This window comes from Anomaloglossus baeobatrachus, chromosome 2 (genome assembly GCF_048569485.1).
Source record: "Anomaloglossus baeobatrachus isolate aAnoBae1 chromosome 2, aAnoBae1.hap1, whole genome shotgun sequence".
NCBI classification, from domain to species: domain Eukaryota; kingdom Metazoa; phylum Chordata; class Amphibia; order Anura; family Aromobatidae; genus Anomaloglossus; species Anomaloglossus baeobatrachus.
In genome coordinates, this window is record NC_134354.1 from 225,452,368 (window position 1) to 225,469,585 (window position 17,218).

General features: G+C 42.3%; 1 protein-coding gene across 1 annotated transcript; it reads left to right on the forward strand.

Moving 5' to 3' along the window:
* Positions 1 to 838: 838 nt before the first annotated feature.
* Positions 839 to 16,488, forward strand: GUCA1A (guanylate cyclase activator 1A). Its single transcript, XM_075333653.1, has 4 exons — positions 839 to 1,036; positions 13,390 to 13,539; positions 13,630 to 13,720; positions 16,212 to 16,488. The coding sequence occupies exons 1-4, from the start codon at positions 839 to 841 to the stop codon at positions 16,379 to 16,381; spliced, it is 609 nt and encodes a 202-aa protein (XP_075189768.1). The 3' UTR covers positions 16,382 to 16,488.
* Positions 16,489 to 17,218: the final 730 nt, after the last annotated feature.

The following is a 17,218-nucleotide window of genomic DNA, read 5'->3' on the forward strand; positions in this document are numbered from 1 at the left end:
AGCCTTGGGAAAGGTTAAGAAAACAATCCCTCTGTCTACAGTGATGGTTTCTCGTGAATGCTACTCGGCCAACTGAGTAGGTAGAGTGTCTAGTTAGCATACCAATGAAGAGAGGGAAGCACTGTCAACCTCCTTTCTTATAGAGAATAATTCTCGTTTTTGGGGATACCCCCTTCTACACCCTAATGAATACTCAACCATTTTACCTTTTTATTAATGCAATTTTATTGGAAACAAAACTCTACAAATATCTTGTAATGACCTCTTTATATATGACCTTAACTCATTAATAGCCATTACAATTGCTAATGTTGTGATAACAGTTGACATGCAAAGAAAAGCAACAATGCTAATTTTATTTTTGATACTATAGTTAGTGCACTCATAGGTCATTAACAATGTCAGAGCTAGATCTGCGATTAAAAGATTACAAATCCTTTCAGGGGCATCCTAAACCACCTCCTTCTGTAATCTTGTTTCACTTTAATCACTACAGATAGCTTATTCAATGGGGGGTTGTATTTCCTTTCACCTGCATAGACACGAGGGGTTCCCTTTCAGAGGAGCCCTGTGATTGGCCAGCTGTGAAATTGCGTGGTTGCTTAAGTGAAGTTTTGCCATTTTTTACTGTCTTTTCATTTGGACGTTTGATGAACACACAGTGGACTCCTTCAAGCTTTGGGACTTTATATCTAGAAGACTTTTTAAAGGATCAAGACAATTTAACCTGATTTCTGGAACGAAGTAGTAAATGTGATTTTTACTGAAGACTTTCTTTTTGTATTTTTGGGATTCACATTTTATATACGGATAAATACAACAAGACATTAAGTAAAAAATGGGGAATATGGATGGAAAAGCGGTAGAAGAACTAAGTGCCACAGAAATTCACCGATGGTATAAAAAGTTCATGACGGAGTGTCCATCTGGCCAGTTGACGCAACATGAATTCAAGCAGTTCTTTGGACTCAAGAATCTTAGTCCAGCATCCAACGAATATATTGAACAAATGTTCGACACATTTGACTTTAACAAGGTAACTTGTCTATACCTTTGCCTCATATACTGCACTATTTCATTCTATGACCTGATGAAATTTTTTAATTCCATAGTATTATTCTACAGAAGTGCCTTACAAAGGGCAGCGCCTTATGTGAATGATGACATTCTCTGTACAGCATTGTAGACCATGTAGGTGTTAGTTATAACAATCAATTAATAAAATAGGAAATCCCCCATATTCACATTTTCACAGATGAGGAGAAATGATTTAGTAAAGTGTAAAAACTAAATGTCTCCAAGTACCAGAATGTTCAATAACATTTTAAGGTAAAGAGGTATTCCCATCTCCAAGATCATAGCCCAATATGTAGTAGGTGTAGTAATAATAATATTAATAATAATACTAGCAAATCCCTGCAATTAGAAATGTAGTATAGCTCTCCTTATTAGTCATGTATCTTAACTCATGTGCAGGGCATTACAGCTTAGGTATCCATGTTGCAACCACTAACAACTAACTAACTGTCAGAATATAATTGGTCATAACCATACATTTCTAAGCTGCAATGCCCTGCACATGAGGTAAGAAACATGGCTATATCAGGAGAACTATACTACATTTCTAATTGGAGATATTTGCTAATATTATTATTATTATACCTACTACATATTGGGATAGGATCTTGAAGATGAGAATACCCCTTTACGAGCAGAATTGTTCTTAGTTACAGTGATTTATCCTGAAAAATGCTTTAACACTAGAAGTCCCAGAGAGGGGTCATTTAACATTTCTAACTTAGGAACCCAGAGACGGGTCGAATAACCTGAAGGATTTTAGCTAACATCTTATAATCACCGTCTTTTGTTCTGTAATTAAGGCCATTACTGGCGCACCACAGAAGGTTGTTGCTTTCCATTGAGTTTAGCCATTTAGTTTCTAGTTAGTTCTATTCAGTTTGGACTAAGGGTACCTTCACACTTTAGCGATGCAGCAGCGATCCGACCAGCGATCTGACCTGGTCAGGATCGCTGCTGCATCACTACATGGTCGCTGGTGAGCTGTCAAACAGGCAGATCTCACCAGCGACCAGTGACCAGCCCCCAGCCAGCAGCGACGTGCAAGCGACGCTGCTCTTGCACGGAGCCGGCGTCTGGAAGCTGCGGACACTGGTAACTAAGGTAAACATCGGGTATGGTTACCCAATGTTTACCTTAGTTACCAGCGCACACCGCTTAACTTAGCGTGTGCAGGGAGCAGGAGCTGGCACTGGCAGCGTGAGAGCTGCGGAGGCTGTTAACGAAGGTAAATATCGGGTAACCACCTTGGTTACCCGATGTTTACCTTGGTTACAGCTTACTGCAGGCTGTCAGACGCCGGCTCCTGCTCCCTGCACATTCAGGATTGTTGCTCTCTCGCTGTCACACACAGCAATGTGTGCTTATCAGCGGGAGAGCAACAATAAAAAAACGAACCAGGGCTGTGTGTAACGAGCAGCGATCTCACAGCAGGGGCCAGATCGCTGCTCAGTGTCACACACAGCGAGATCGCTAATGAGGTCACAAAAAACGTGACTCAGCAGCGATCTCAGTAGCGATCTCGCTGTGTGTGAAGTACCCCTAAAGGCCCAGTCACACTAAACAACTTACCAGCGATCCCAACAACAATACAACCTGATAGGGATCGCTGGTAAGTTGCTAGGAGGTCGCTGGTGAGATGTCACACTAAGCGACGCTCCAGCGATCCCACCAGCAACCTGACCTGGCAGGGATCGCTGGGGCGTCGCTACATGTGGAAGCATGCTGCGCTTGGTAACTAAGGTAAATATCGGGTAACCAACCCGATATTTACCTTGGTTACCAGCGCACACTGCTTAGCGCTGGCTCCCTGCTCTCCTAGCTACAGTACACATTGGGTTAATTACCCCGATGTGTACTGCAGCTACATGTGCAGAGAGCAGGGAGCCGTGCACACCGCTTAGCGCTGGCTCCCTGCTCTCCTAGCTACAGTACACATCGGGTTAATTAACCCGATGTGTACTGCAGCTACATGTGCACAGAGCAGGGAGCCACGCACACTGCTTAGCGCTGGCTCCCTGCTCTCCTAGTTACAGCACACATCGGGTTAATTACCCGATGTGTACTGCAGCTACATGTGCAGAGAGCAGGAGCCGGCACACCACTTAGCGCTGGCTCCCTGCTCTCCTAGCTACAGTACACATCGGGTTAATTACCCGATGTGTACTGCAGCTACATGTGCACTGAGCAGGAGCCGGCGCTGACAGCTGAGAGCGGCGGACGCTGGTAACGAAGGTAAATATCGGGTAACCAAGGGAAGGGCTTCTTGGTTACCCGATGTTTACCGTGGTTACCAGCGTCCGCAGAAGCCGGCTCCTGCTGCCTGCACATTCAGTTGTTGCTCTGTCGCTGTCACACACAGCGATGTGTGCTTCACAGCGGGAGAGCAACAGCTAAAAAATGGCCCAGGACATTCAGCAACAACCAACGACCTCACAGCAGGGGCCAGGTTGTTGCTGGATGTCACACTAAGCAACATCGCTAGCAAGTTGTGCATCAGCAGCGATGTTGCTAGCGATGTTGCTTAGTGTGACGGTACCTTTAGGGTCATTTGCCCCTCTTTTGGGACTTCAGGGGGGAGCTCGAAATTTCTGGGACTTCTAGTGTTAAAATGCCCTAACTAACTCAAGACAGTCACTCAGCTGCAAAAAAATCTTAAACCACATGCATTGGACCCTTATTTAGAGTCATGCGATATAAGTTCTCGTTGAGAAATCATTTTGCCTATTCTACTGTATGTTCCTGTTTACCGCCAGTTACAAAGAACATGTAGTCATTACTCACAAAAGGGTGCCATCTTGTGGTCTTAAGAAAGTATGCAGCACTAAGTCACACAGAACCGCCAAAACAATGAATAGGTTTAAGCATGAGACTGTCCTTAGTTCAGAATTGTTCTCTTACAGACAATTATATAAGTGATGTTCCTGTTCACACAAACCCAATGCAATTACATAACACCCGCCAGAGAAGTGATAGGTATAAAATTAATAGGTATTCACATACATTGACCCATATACATGGATTTATTAGACTTTGTGTTCTCCAATTTTACTATATGTCACCATTTACAGTACACTAGTTACATGTACTCGATGTGCACCCATTATTAGTTCACACAAACGTATTTTTGCTCTGAGTGCTGTCCGTGAAAAAACGGACAGCACACGGACAGCACTAGGACCAATGTTTTTCAATTGGGTAGTTCAGATGAGCATTGGTTTTCACAGATCGATTCTGTGCATAAAAAACATTGCAGCATGCACTAGTTTATTCTGTGTGTCAGATGAGACTTGACTATTAAAGTCTATCGGTGCAAAAAAAGAAGCGGATCAACCATGAAATATCTGATTTTTACAAATAAATTGCAATTAGTAACATAGGAAATTGTATTTGGTCTTGTAAATCTTAATATCTACTGTTGTATAAAAATGAATGCCATACAGAAGACAGCACAAATGGAAAATAGTCCTTTTTTTCTGCATCAAAACAGGATGATTTTCTATAAATTCTTACAAACTTAGCCTACATGTGGTAAAACATCAGGTTAGGAAAAGTGAAAGATTTTGTCCCCTGAACAGAATGTAGAAATATCCAGAGGATAAATGATAAATGCAGTGTTGATGGCTGCTGAGACCCTGACCGATCCACAAAAAGGGATCCCATTAACGTTCTGTGGTCACACAAGCAGAATACTGCTTCATTCATACATGGGACCTCCGTTCTGTAGATGGGTGGGGGTCTCAGCTGCCAGAGTCCCACATAAATATTCTTTATGGGACCATCCCTTTATGAATGCCTAAGGACCAGATTGTTATTGTAATTTACACTGGTCACCAACCTTTTTACTACTCCGGGTTGCCAATCATCCAGGAACCATCCATTCCAGGACAGTCCGTATAAAAAAGGACACTTTTTGCCCTGTCTGTAACAAAAGACTTAAGGCGTTCATGATTTTTTTAAGGATGAAGAAATTTCTATAGATTATTTTGACAGTCATTATTATCATATTACAGTTTACGGTGAATGCAGCAGATGTCCTTGTATCAGAATTATGGGCTGAAGACATGGATCACTTAGAATCAGAATGATTTATAATGCTCTTGTGTCCTTAAAAAATATTATTCGACAATGATTTTTTTTTTCATAAGACATCCAGAAAAAATAAAAAGTCAAGTTGGCAACCCTCTTACTGCTACAAAACCCAAGCAGTGCACATCTGCCAGTATATAAATACATATTCGAATGCTCCATGAAATTAAAGGGAAAAAACTGGTATCAACTCTAAAATAATTTGTCTCTTTCTGACTTAAGTTATTTTACTTATGCTGCCAAATGGAAAAAAAAAAGAAAAGGAAATAAGGGAAATATAAATCCTACCCAAACCACAGGCAGCATGAAACAGAAAAACAGGAAAGCCAGTACAAAATGTGAACTACACTAAAATTTCTAAACTGTGCTTTTAATTAAAATTTGAGATTTTTGGCAATCAGGCTATTTACTTCAAGCAGCATTTGCTGGTGCCTATCCCGCCCACAGCCATGATTCAGTCATGGGTACGGGATTGAAAATCACCAGGTAGGTGCTGCTATAAATAGTTCTACTTTTTCATATGTGAGGCCGTATGGCACATTTTAAATAAAAATATTTTAAAGTAGGACTGCCCCAAGCAGATTTACCGTGACGTGGCAGGGTAGCTCAAGAAATTGCAATTTTTTTGCCAAAAATCTCAAATTTTAATAGAAAGCACAGTTTGAAATTTATAGTGCAGTGAACATTTTGTGCTGGCTTTCCTGTTTTTTATTCAGCATGAAACAGACTCCCTCGTTACAAAGATCCAGGATCCCTCATTACAAACAGCAAGGCTCACTCATTGCAAAGAGCCAGGCTCGCTCATTATAAAGAGTCAGGCTCATTCATTACAAAGAGCCAGGCTCGCTCATTATAAAGATTCAGACTCCCTCGTTACAAAGAAGTAGGCTCCTTCATTACAAAGAGTCAGGCTGCCTTGTTACAAAGAGCCAGGCTCCCTCATTACAAAGTGTCAGGCTCCCTCATTACAAAAAGCCAGACTCTCATGTTATAAAGTGCTAGGCTCGCTCGTTACAAAGAATAAGGCTCCCTCATTACAAAGAACCAAGCTCCCTCGTTATAAAGTGCTAGGCTCGCTCGTTACAAAGAGTCAGGCTCCCTTGTTACAAAGAGCCAGGCTCCCTCAGTACAAAGTGTTTAAGCTCCCTTCTTACAAAGCGCCAGGCTCCCTCATTACAAAAAGCCAGGCTCCCTCGTTACAAAGAGTCAGGCTCCTTGGTTACAAAGATCCAGGATTCCGCATTACAGAATCAGGCTCCCTCATTACAAAGAGCCAGGCACCCTCGTTATAAAGTGCCAGGCTTGCTCATTACAAAGAGCCAGGCTCCCTCATTACAAAGAGTCAGGCTCCCTTGTTACAAAGAGCCTGGCTCTTTGTAATGAGGGAGCCTGGCTCTTATAAATGGCCAAGCTCGCTCATTACAAAAAGCCAGGCTCCCTTGTTACAAAGAGCTAAGCTCCCTCATTACAAAGTGTCAGGCTCCCTTGTTACAAAAAGTCAGGCTCCCTTGTTTCAAAGAGCAAGGCTCCCTCATTACAAAGAGCCAGGCTCACTCGTTGCAAAGAGTTAAACTCCCTCGTGACAAAGAAGCAGGCTCCCTCATTACGAAGAGCCAGGCTCCCTCATTTCAAGGAGTCAGGCTCCCTCATTACAAGGAGTCAGGCTCCCTCATTACAAAGAGCCAGGCTCCGTCGTTACAAAGATTCAGGCTCCCTTGTTACAAAGAGCCAGGATTCCTCATTACAGAGTCAGGCTCCCTCATTACAAAGAGCCAGGCTACCTCATTATAAAGTGCCAGGCTCCCTCGTTACAAAGAGACAGGCTCACACTTTACAAAGAGCCACACTCCCTCATTATAAAGAGCCATGCTCCCTTGTTACAAAAAGTCAAGGTCCCTTGTTACAAAGCGCCAGGCTCCCTTGTTACAAAAAGCCAGGTTCCTTCCTTACAAAGAGACAGACTCCCTTGTTACAAAGAGCTAGGCTCCCTCATTACAAAGAGTCAGGCTCCCTCGTGACAAAGAGCCAGGCTTCCTCGTTACAAAGAGTCAGGCTCGCTCATTACAAAGAACCAGGCTTCTTCGTTACAAAGAGCCAGGTTCTCTCGATATAATGAGTTAGGCTCCCTCATTACAAAGAGCCAGGCTTCTTCGTTACAAAGAGCCAGGTTCCCTTAATATAACGAGTCAGGCTCCCTCATTACAAAGTCAGGATTCCTCATTACAAAGAGTCAGGCTCCCTCGTTATAGAGAGGCACACTTTACAGCCTTTTTGAGAAAACATAGTTCAAGAATGAGTCAAAAATAGGGGAAAGGCTTGATAAATATAAATATCTTTATACACACATAGTTAGGGTCCTGTCAATCATGCTGATATGAGCAGAGAGCCACCCACTTGACTCTTGTTCCTTTAGGCTGCATTCACACATATTTATCGTACTACGACTTTTAGCCGCAACAGTTCTCTGCTCCTTTGGTCTTTTTAGGTCACGTGCACATGTTGATTAATTTTTTTACCTTGGTATGTCTATGCTAAAAGCAACAGTGGGCAAAAAATGCAGAAGTGGTGCCCGTGTTTCTATTATAGTTTTCCTCTGATCTACTCCTGGTTATCCTGAGGGAAAAAACTCACAATATACTGAACATGTGCACACCGTCCTACTGTTTCCCTGCAGAGTCACTTAATCTTATGAGAAAATAGCTGTTTCACCACTAAGGTGGCTGATCGTTATGCCCAGGAGGTTTTTCAGGTGAAACAGCTGTTTTTCTATAAGATTAAGTGATTGTGTAAGGGAACAGTAATAAAGTAGCAGTGTCACAGAGTTGCTGCGTGAACGCTACATGTGAACATAATCTTATAATCTCTCTAAAGAGTAATGACCAGTTTAGAGAAGTCAAGTATTTGTCGGAGTGTTAATACCGAAGTATCGTGGCATCTATACAAGCCAGCAATCATCTGACAAATAACCAAATTTTAGTTGTTAAGGAACGATATTTATAGTCATTATCGGTAGTCATTATCTGATAACATGATGTTCTATGCTCACAGAACAATCATATTACCAATCGTTCTGTGTTCATAGAACGCCCATCAATCTGTCTAAATGGACCAGTGAGCGTTGGAAAATTGACTTGCATATAGCCTATCAGCAGTCATTTAAGTGCATGGATCATCACTTCCAAGAGGGCCATCAAACATACCTATAGATATTCCCTGCTTCTTTCTGCCCCTTGTTCAGCAGTTCTCCAGAAACAGGGAAGTTAGATGTGATAATAAAGCAGAGTGAGAAGGAGGAAAGGTTGTCACACATCTGAATAGCTGACATGCTATTATTCCTATGCAGAAGCATACACACATGCTACATACAGTGCCTGGCTCATATTTTCATTACCTTATCCAATCATAAAAGAGCAGTGTGGTAACTGGAAGTGATAAGCAAGCACTGCCATGCTTGGTACTTGTTAAGAGCAGTTGGATGCTTGGATGGGCGCGACTCAAGCACCCGAGTATAATGGAGAGATCTGGAAGATTTCCTGGAAAAATGCTCAAGCCTTCCTTTGACTTCCACTATACTCAGTACACAATTCGCGCCTATCCGAGCATCCAACTTCTCTTAACGAGTACCGAGCACTCGAGCATAGTAGAGCTCGCTCATCACTAGTTATCACCTACCCAAAGCCTTGATAATAAAGTCTAGAATGGTGGGGGTCTGAGCATTGAGACCCCCACTGGATCGATAAAATTTAAAGAGGTTTTCCAGTAAGGCTATGTGCCCACGATGAACTTTAATAATGTTTTTGACGCTGCATATTTTTGCTTCAGCAAAAACGCAGCATTTCACAGTGCCAGGAAAGTGGATTTCTACAATTATCCTGTCCACTGCTTCTTTTTTGTGCTGCGTAAATTGACCTGCGGTGCATTTTTCCAATCCGCAGCATGTCAATTCAGCATGTCAATTTTTCTTACGGGTACGCCGAGTTTTCAGTGTGGAATTTCACCATAGACTTGCATTAGATGCGGTAAAAAAAAACCTGCTTGCGTTTTAAGTGTATTTTCAGTGTGTTTATACAGCATAAATGTATCAAACATGCATATAATCCACACCTAAAATGTCAATACCAAGAAGTTTCATAAACAAAGCAACTTTATTTAAAGCATGACACACCAGAGACAAAAACACAATGTTAAAAACGCAGTCAAAAACGAAATAAAAAAACGCAAGTAAACTAAGGTTCAGAAATTCTGCAGCTTTAAAAACTTAACAAACACTGATCGTGGGAATGTAGTCCATCTTGACAGTAAAAAACAGAAATGTAGACATTTTTGCAAATTTTTTAAACAAGAAAAACTAAGATATCACATGGTCATAAGTATTCAGACCCTTTGCTCAGACACTTCTAGTTAAGTCACCTGCTGTCCATTTCCTTGTGATGCTCCTTGAGATGGTTCTACTCCTTCATTGGAGTCCAGCTGTGTTTAATTAAACGGATAGGACTTGATTTGGAAAGGCACACACCTGTCTATATAAGACCTCACAGCTCACAGTGCATATCAGACCAAATGAGAATCATGAGGTCAAAGGAACTGCCCAAGGGGCTCAGAGACAGAATGGTGGCAAGACACAGATCTGGCCAAAGTTCCAAAAGAATTTCTACTGTACTCAAGGTTCCTAAGAGCACAGTAGCCTCCCTAATCCTTAAATGGAAGAAGTTTGGGACCACCAGAACTCTTCCTGGACCTGGCCATCCAACCAAACTGAGCAATCGTGGGGGAAGAGCCTTGGTCAGAGAGGTAAAGAAGAACCCAAAGATCACTGTGGCTGAGCTCCAGAGATGCAGTAGGGAGATGGAAGAAAGTTCCACAAAGTCAACTATCACTGCAGCCCTCCACCAGTCGGGCCTTTATGGCAGAGTGGTCCGACGGAAGCCTCTCCTCAGTGCAAGACATATCAAGGCCCACATATAGATTGCAAAAAAACACATGAAGGACTCCCAGACTATGAGAAATAAGATTCTCTGGAGACAAAGATAGAACTTTTTGGTGATAATTCTAAGGGGTATGTGTGGAGAAAACCAGGCACTGTTCATCACCTGCCCAATACAATCCCAACAGTGAAACTTGGTGGTGGCAGCATCATGCTATGGGGGTGTTTTTAAGCTGTAGGGACAGGACGACTGGTTGCAATTGAAGGAAAGATGAATACGGCCAAGTACAGGGATATCCTGGAAGAAAACCTCTTCCAGAGTGCTCTGGACCTCAGACGTGGTCGAAGGTTCACCTTCCAACAAGACAATGACCCTAAGCACACAGCTAAAATAACAAAGGAGTCACTTCAAAACAACTCTGTGACCATTGTTGACTGGCCCAACCAGAGCCCTGTCCTAAACCCAATTGAGCATCTCTGGAGAGACCTGAAAATGGCTGTCCACCAACGTTCACCATCCAACCTGACAGAACTAGAGAGGACCTGCAAGGAAGAATGGCAGAAGATCCCCAAATCCAAGTAAGAAAAACTTGTTGCATCATTCCCAAGAAGACTCATAGCTGTACTAGCGCAAAAGGGTGCTTCTACTCAATACTGAGCAAAGGGTCGGAATACTTATGAACATGTAATATTTCAGTTTTTCTTTGCAAAAATGTCTACATTTTTGTTTTTTTCTGTCAAGATGGGGTACAGAGTGTACATTAAAGAGAAAAAAAATGAACTTTTTTGAATTTACCAAATGGCTGCAATGAAACAAAGAGTGAAAAATTTGAAGGGGTCTGAATACTTTCCATACCCACTGCTTGTTAAGGAGCTCTGAAACTCATACATCCTGAAACATTTTAAACACTTGCCGCAAAATGATTATTTAAATGGGCTTGTGCCAAGTTTGGAAGCTATCTCCTATACACTGGGCAGGGAGTAACTTCCCTATTGCAGGAGGTCCAACCACTATGACCCCCACTGGTTCCAAGAACCAGTGCTCTGAAGAGCTCTTTGTAAATGGAGCAGTGGTTGAACATATCCCACATCCACTTCATTCTTTGTTATGGGATTGCTGACGACCAGCCTAACTCTGCAGACGTCTATCTTCTGCGGTCCTATAGAAAATGAATGGGGTGGATGTATACATGCTCAACCTCTGCTCCATTTGCACAGGTCTTTTCAGAGCCCTGATTCTTGGGATTGGTTGGGGTCCCAGTGGTCGGACATCCAGTGATCAGAAATTAATCCCCTATCCCAGAGGTCTCAGACTCGCGGGCCTCATGTGGCCCTTAGGCTGCTTCTTGTGACCCACAGGCACGTACCCCCCTTGACGACCATGGCCGCTGCAGGGGGAGCAGCCATCATTGCTTTATTTCAGATAAATGTTTTATCGGTGCTGTGCAGAGTTAAGCTCTCTCTCTGCACTATTCCAATGGCAGCCGCTGGCCAATCAGAGGCAAGCAGCTGATGCATATGATGTCACCTGCTTGAATCTGATTGGCCAGCGGCCGCCATTTGGATAGTGCAGAGAGCGCTTTACTTTGCGCAGCGGCAACAAAACTTTCATCTGAATTTTAGATGAAGCGCTCACAGTGGCTGCGATCTTCAAGGGGGGCTCATGCCTGCGGGCCACAAGAAACAGGAAAGAGGACGCTGAGGGAATGAAGGACAGGTGAGAAGAATGTGTGTGTGTGTGTGTGTGTGTGTATAGAATGGCACAATAGGGAACCAGGATGGGACATTGCTAGCATGTGTGTGTGTGTGTAGATTGGCACAATAGGGGACCGGGATGGGATATTACTAGTGTGTGTGTGTGTGTGTGTGTGTGTATGTAGAATGGCACAATAGGGAACCAGGTTGGGACATTGCTAGCGTGTGTGTGTGTGTGTGTAGATTGGCACAATAGTGGACCGGGATGGGATATTACTAGTGTGTGTGTGTGTGTGTGTGTGTGTGTATGTAGAATGGCACAGTAGGGGACCAGGATGAGACATTGCTAGTGTGTGTGTGTGTGTGTGTGTGTGTGCGTGTGTGTGCGTGTGTAGAATGGCACAATAGGGATCCAGGATGGGACATTGCTACAAAAAGATGATCAGTGAAGGGGACAATACATTAGTAAAAGGGGATGAGAATAGGCACATTACTACAGAAAGGGGCACATTACTACAGGATCGAGACAAGGATGGGGTACATTAGCAAAAGGGGGCAAGGACGAAGCACATTACTGCAGGATGGGGCACATTAATGCAGGATGGGGCACATTACTCAGGATGGGGTCAAGGAGGGGGCACATTACTACAGGATGTGCACATTACAACAAGATGGGGACAAAGATGGGGCACATTTGTAAAAGAGAACAAGGATGGGCACATTACTACAGGATGGGGACATGGATGGGGCACATTACTACAGGATGGGTACATTACTACAGAATGAGGACCAGGTTGGGAACATTACTTCAAGTAGGGGATTAGGATGAGGGACATTACTAAAAGATGTTGGCCAAAATTACTATATGGTGCTAATTCTAAAACTATATAACTTACAAGAAATGGATAAAATGTAAACAAAAATAAATAAAGCATGACATTATTTTTACCATCGAAAATGTTTTTCTATATATATATTTAAACAAAAAAAGTGCACATTTGTTATAATAAACAAGCAAAAAAATTTCCAAAACAGTGATCCAAAAGTGTATGGAAAAAAAATATAGTATCAATAAAATTGTTACTTTGTCCTGCAATCAATGAGGCCCTCCAAATTACTTTTTTTTCTATGTGCGGCCCATACACCCAGCTGAGTCTGAGACCCCTGCCCTATCCTATGGGTAGGGATTGGGATTTACTTGAAAACTTGATACAACCCTTTAATTCAAAAGTCTTAAAATGTTTATCGCTTTTAAAAGTTATATGTTAGGTTGTAGACAGCACACGAAATTGAGTCCAGTAACTGGCTGCAGTGGTTACAAGCAGTGTAAACATGATGTCACTGCTGCAGCCAATTAACAAAGACCAGCGCAGCGATAGATAGATAGATAGATAGATAGATAGATAGATAGATAGATAGATAGATAGATAGATAGGATAGGATAGATAGGATAGATAGATAGATAATAGATAGATAAATAGAGAGATGGATAGGATAGGATAGATAGGATAGATAGATAGATAGATAGATGATAGATAGATAGATTCTACACACTTTGGACACTACTGTATACGCTAATAGAGTTGTGAACTCGTGTTTTTCAGGATGGTTATATGGATTTTATGGAGTACGTAGCTGCTTTGAGCTTAGTCCTGAAAGGCAAAGTGGAGCAGAAGTTGCGGTGGTACTTTAAGCTCTACGATGTGGATGGGAACGGCTGCATTGACAGAGGAGAACTTCTCAATATAATAAAGGTGAGGTGATTTCTAGCAGATCAGGTCTGTAAATTCCATACATCATATTTCAAGTTTCTCAAACAAACCAAACTCGCTGTTGTCTTTCAGGCTATCAGGGCTATTAACAGATGTAATGATGAGATGACCGCAGAGGAATTCACGAATATGGTTTTTGACAAAATTGACATTAATGGCGATGGTGAGTAATCCATGCTTTTTTCTTATTATTAGGCTGCCTTTACGTAAGGTGCTTAGATTTATCTTCTAATACAATTGTGGCCTAATAGGACTAGCTGAGCAGCTTTATGTCACTTCTTGTACCGACCAGGGATTTCCACCAGAGGTCACCCTGATAACGATTACTAGAGGAATAGTAATGAGAAGAGGCATCAGTTATATAACACCGACATGTCCTGAAGCGCATTACAATGAAGGATGGAAAAATGCATATGGAAAAAATGTATCGAGAAGCAAAAATTCTGAAAAAAAAAGAATAAATCTTGCAGATAATACTTATAATCCCTCCAAAAAATACAGTGCCTACAAGTAGACTTCAACCCCCTGCAGATTTAGCAGGTTTGATAAGATGCAAATAAGTTAGAGCCTGCAAACTTCAAACAAGAGCAGGATTTATTAACAGATGCATAAATCTTACAAACCAACAAGTTATGTTGCTCAGTTAAATTTTAATAAATTTTCAACATAAAAGTGTGGGTCAATTATTATTCAACCCCTAGGTTTAATATTTTGTGGAATAACCCTTGTTTGCAATTACAGCTAATAATTGTCTTTTATAAGACCTGATCAAGCCGGCACAGGTCTCTGGAGTTATCTTGGCCCACTCCTCCATGCAGATCTTCTCCAAGTTATCTAGGTTATTTGGGTGTCTCATGTGGACTTTAATCTTGAGCTCCTTCCACAAGTTTTCAATTGGGTTACGGTCAGGAGACTAACTAGGCCACTGCAACACCTTGATTTTTTCCCTCTTGAACCAGGCCTTGGTTTTCTTGGCTGTGTGCTTTGGGTCATTGTCTTGTTGGAAGATGAAATGACGACCCATCTTAAGATCCTTGATGGAGGAGCGGAGGTTCTTGGCCAAAATCTCCAGGTAGGCCGTTCTATCCATCTTCCCATGGATGCGGACCAGATGGCCAGGCCCCTTGGCTGAGAAACAGCCCCACAGCATGATGCTGCCACCACCATGCTTGACTGTAGGGATGGTATTCTTGGGGTCGTATGCAGTGCCATCCAGTCTCCAAACGTCACATGTGGTTGGCACCAAAGATCTCGATCTTGGTCTCATCAGACCAGAGAACCTTGAACCAGTCTGTCTCAGAGTCCTCCAAGTGATCATGAGCAAACTGTAGACGAGCCTTGACATGACGCTTTGAAAGTAAAGGTACCTTACGGGCTCGTCTGGAAAGGAGACCATTGCGGTGGAGTACGTTACTTATGGTATTAACTGAAACCAATGTCCCCACTGCCATGAGATCTTCCCGGAGCTCCTCCCTTGTTGTCCTTGGGTTAGCCTTGACACTTCGGACAAGCCTGGCCTCGGCACGGGTGGAAACTTTCAAAGGCTGTCCAGGCCGTGGAAGGCTAACAGTAGTTCCATAAGCCTTCCACTTCCGGATGATGCTCCCAACAGTGGAGACAGGTAGGCCCAACTTCTTGGAAAGGGTTTTGTACCCTTTGCCAGCCTTGTGACCCTCCACGATCTTGTCTCTGATGGCCTTGGAATGCTCCTTTGTCTTTCCCATGTTGACCAAGTATGAGTGCTGTTCACAAGTTTGGGGAGGGTCTTAATTAGTCAGAAAAGGCTGGAAAAAGAGATAATTAATCCAAACATGTGAAGCTCATTGTTCTTTGTGCCTGAAATACTTCTTAATACTTTAGGGGAACCAAACAGAATTCTTGTGGTTTGAGGGGTTGAATAATAAATGACCCTCTGAATAAACTTTTCACAATTTAAAAAAAAAAATAAAAAAAGAAATAACATTCTTTTTTGCTGCAGTGCATTTCACACTTCCAGGCTGATCTACAGTCCAAATGTCACAATGGCAAGTTAATTCCGAATGTGTAAACCTGCTAAATCTGCAGGGGGTTGAATACTACTTGTAGGCACTGTACATAGAAGCATTAACGCATGTTACTATGGGTGACACGATGGCTCAGTGATTACCACTGCAGTCTTGCAGCGCTGGGGTCCTGGGTTCAAATCCCACCAAGGACCAACATCTTCAAGGACTTTATAAGTTCTCCCCATGTTTGTGTGGGTTTCCTTCGGGTTCTCGGCTTTCCACCCATACTCCATAGACATACTGATAGGGAATTTAGTTTGTGAGCCCCAATTGGGACAATGTTGCCAATGTAAGTGCTGTGGAATCAATAGCACTATATAAGTGAATAAATATTATTACTGCGCTATGCTAGGCATCCCCCCTGGGGATTACAGCTGAATACCCAAATTGTTAATCATATCCATTCACTTTAATGCAGTAAATCCAAGAGATTAAAATTAGGACTGCATTTGGACTACTTTTCGCCACTGTTTGTCTTTTTTGCAAGACTCAATAAAAGTAATTTACCGTCTTATTGTGGCAGGCAAAGTTTAGGAAAAAAAACCTATGGAAAGCAGATAAAATGGAGGCCAAAATATTATATTTCATCTGTGTCTATATTGTTTTTAGGTGAATTATCACTGGAGGAATTCATAGGAGGTGTACAGAAGGACGAGATGCTCATGGACGTGCTGACCCGCAGTTTGGACCTGAAACACATTGTCTACATGATTCAGAATGATGGTAAACGGATGGACATGCCAGAACGACCTCGTAAAGAAATCACAACAGTAGACTAGATTACGCGAGTTGGAAGAAGTAATGTCTGTGTTTCCATCACTTTTCATCCCTTTTTCCTGCGGACTTTGCCTATGACATGCCCAGGACTGATTTATAACGACCTACAGCAGGGCACAAGTGCCATTATTAAATGGCCTGGCACCAAGGAATGGGTGACCACCTTCACAACGTTTCTAGAGAGTTTAGAATTCATCTAAAGTGGACCTATCACCACTCCTAAATTGTCATTTTCATGAAATATTTATATTCCCTATGGAAAAAGAATTCTGGAGCATCTTTTATTGAAACTCTACGAGAAAAATCTCCATTGGGTTGCAGCAGTTGGGAGTCCACACATATTCTGATTATGGACAATCAGTGCTGATGAGGGGACAAAAAGAATAGTATATAAATAAATGAGACCAAGTTGTCAATATATTTATATAATTTATGAGGAATAATGCAGAATCATTAGAATAGATGCTCTAAATTGTTTATTTCATGGGGAATGCATGCATTTACTAAATCAGACAGGTTAGAAGCATTGAAAGGTTTATCTTTATACAAAATACAGACTGGTAATTCCAGTCATCACCAATAGAGGGCCCACTGGAGCAACAGAGCTAGAGAGTTCGGTGGGAATGAGTAATAATTGTTGCCTTTTAGAAAGAAAAAAACGAGATCCTGGGTAACTGCTTTAGCCTGATAATAATGCACTGCCGTAAATGTGCACGCGTTTGGACCTGAGCTTAAATCCTGAGCCATTATAGGTTTACAGTGCAAGGTTAAAGCTCCTTCTCTTGCAATTCTAGCAGGAACAGGTCTGGTCTCTGGCTGGGAATTACAGCCGAGGACAT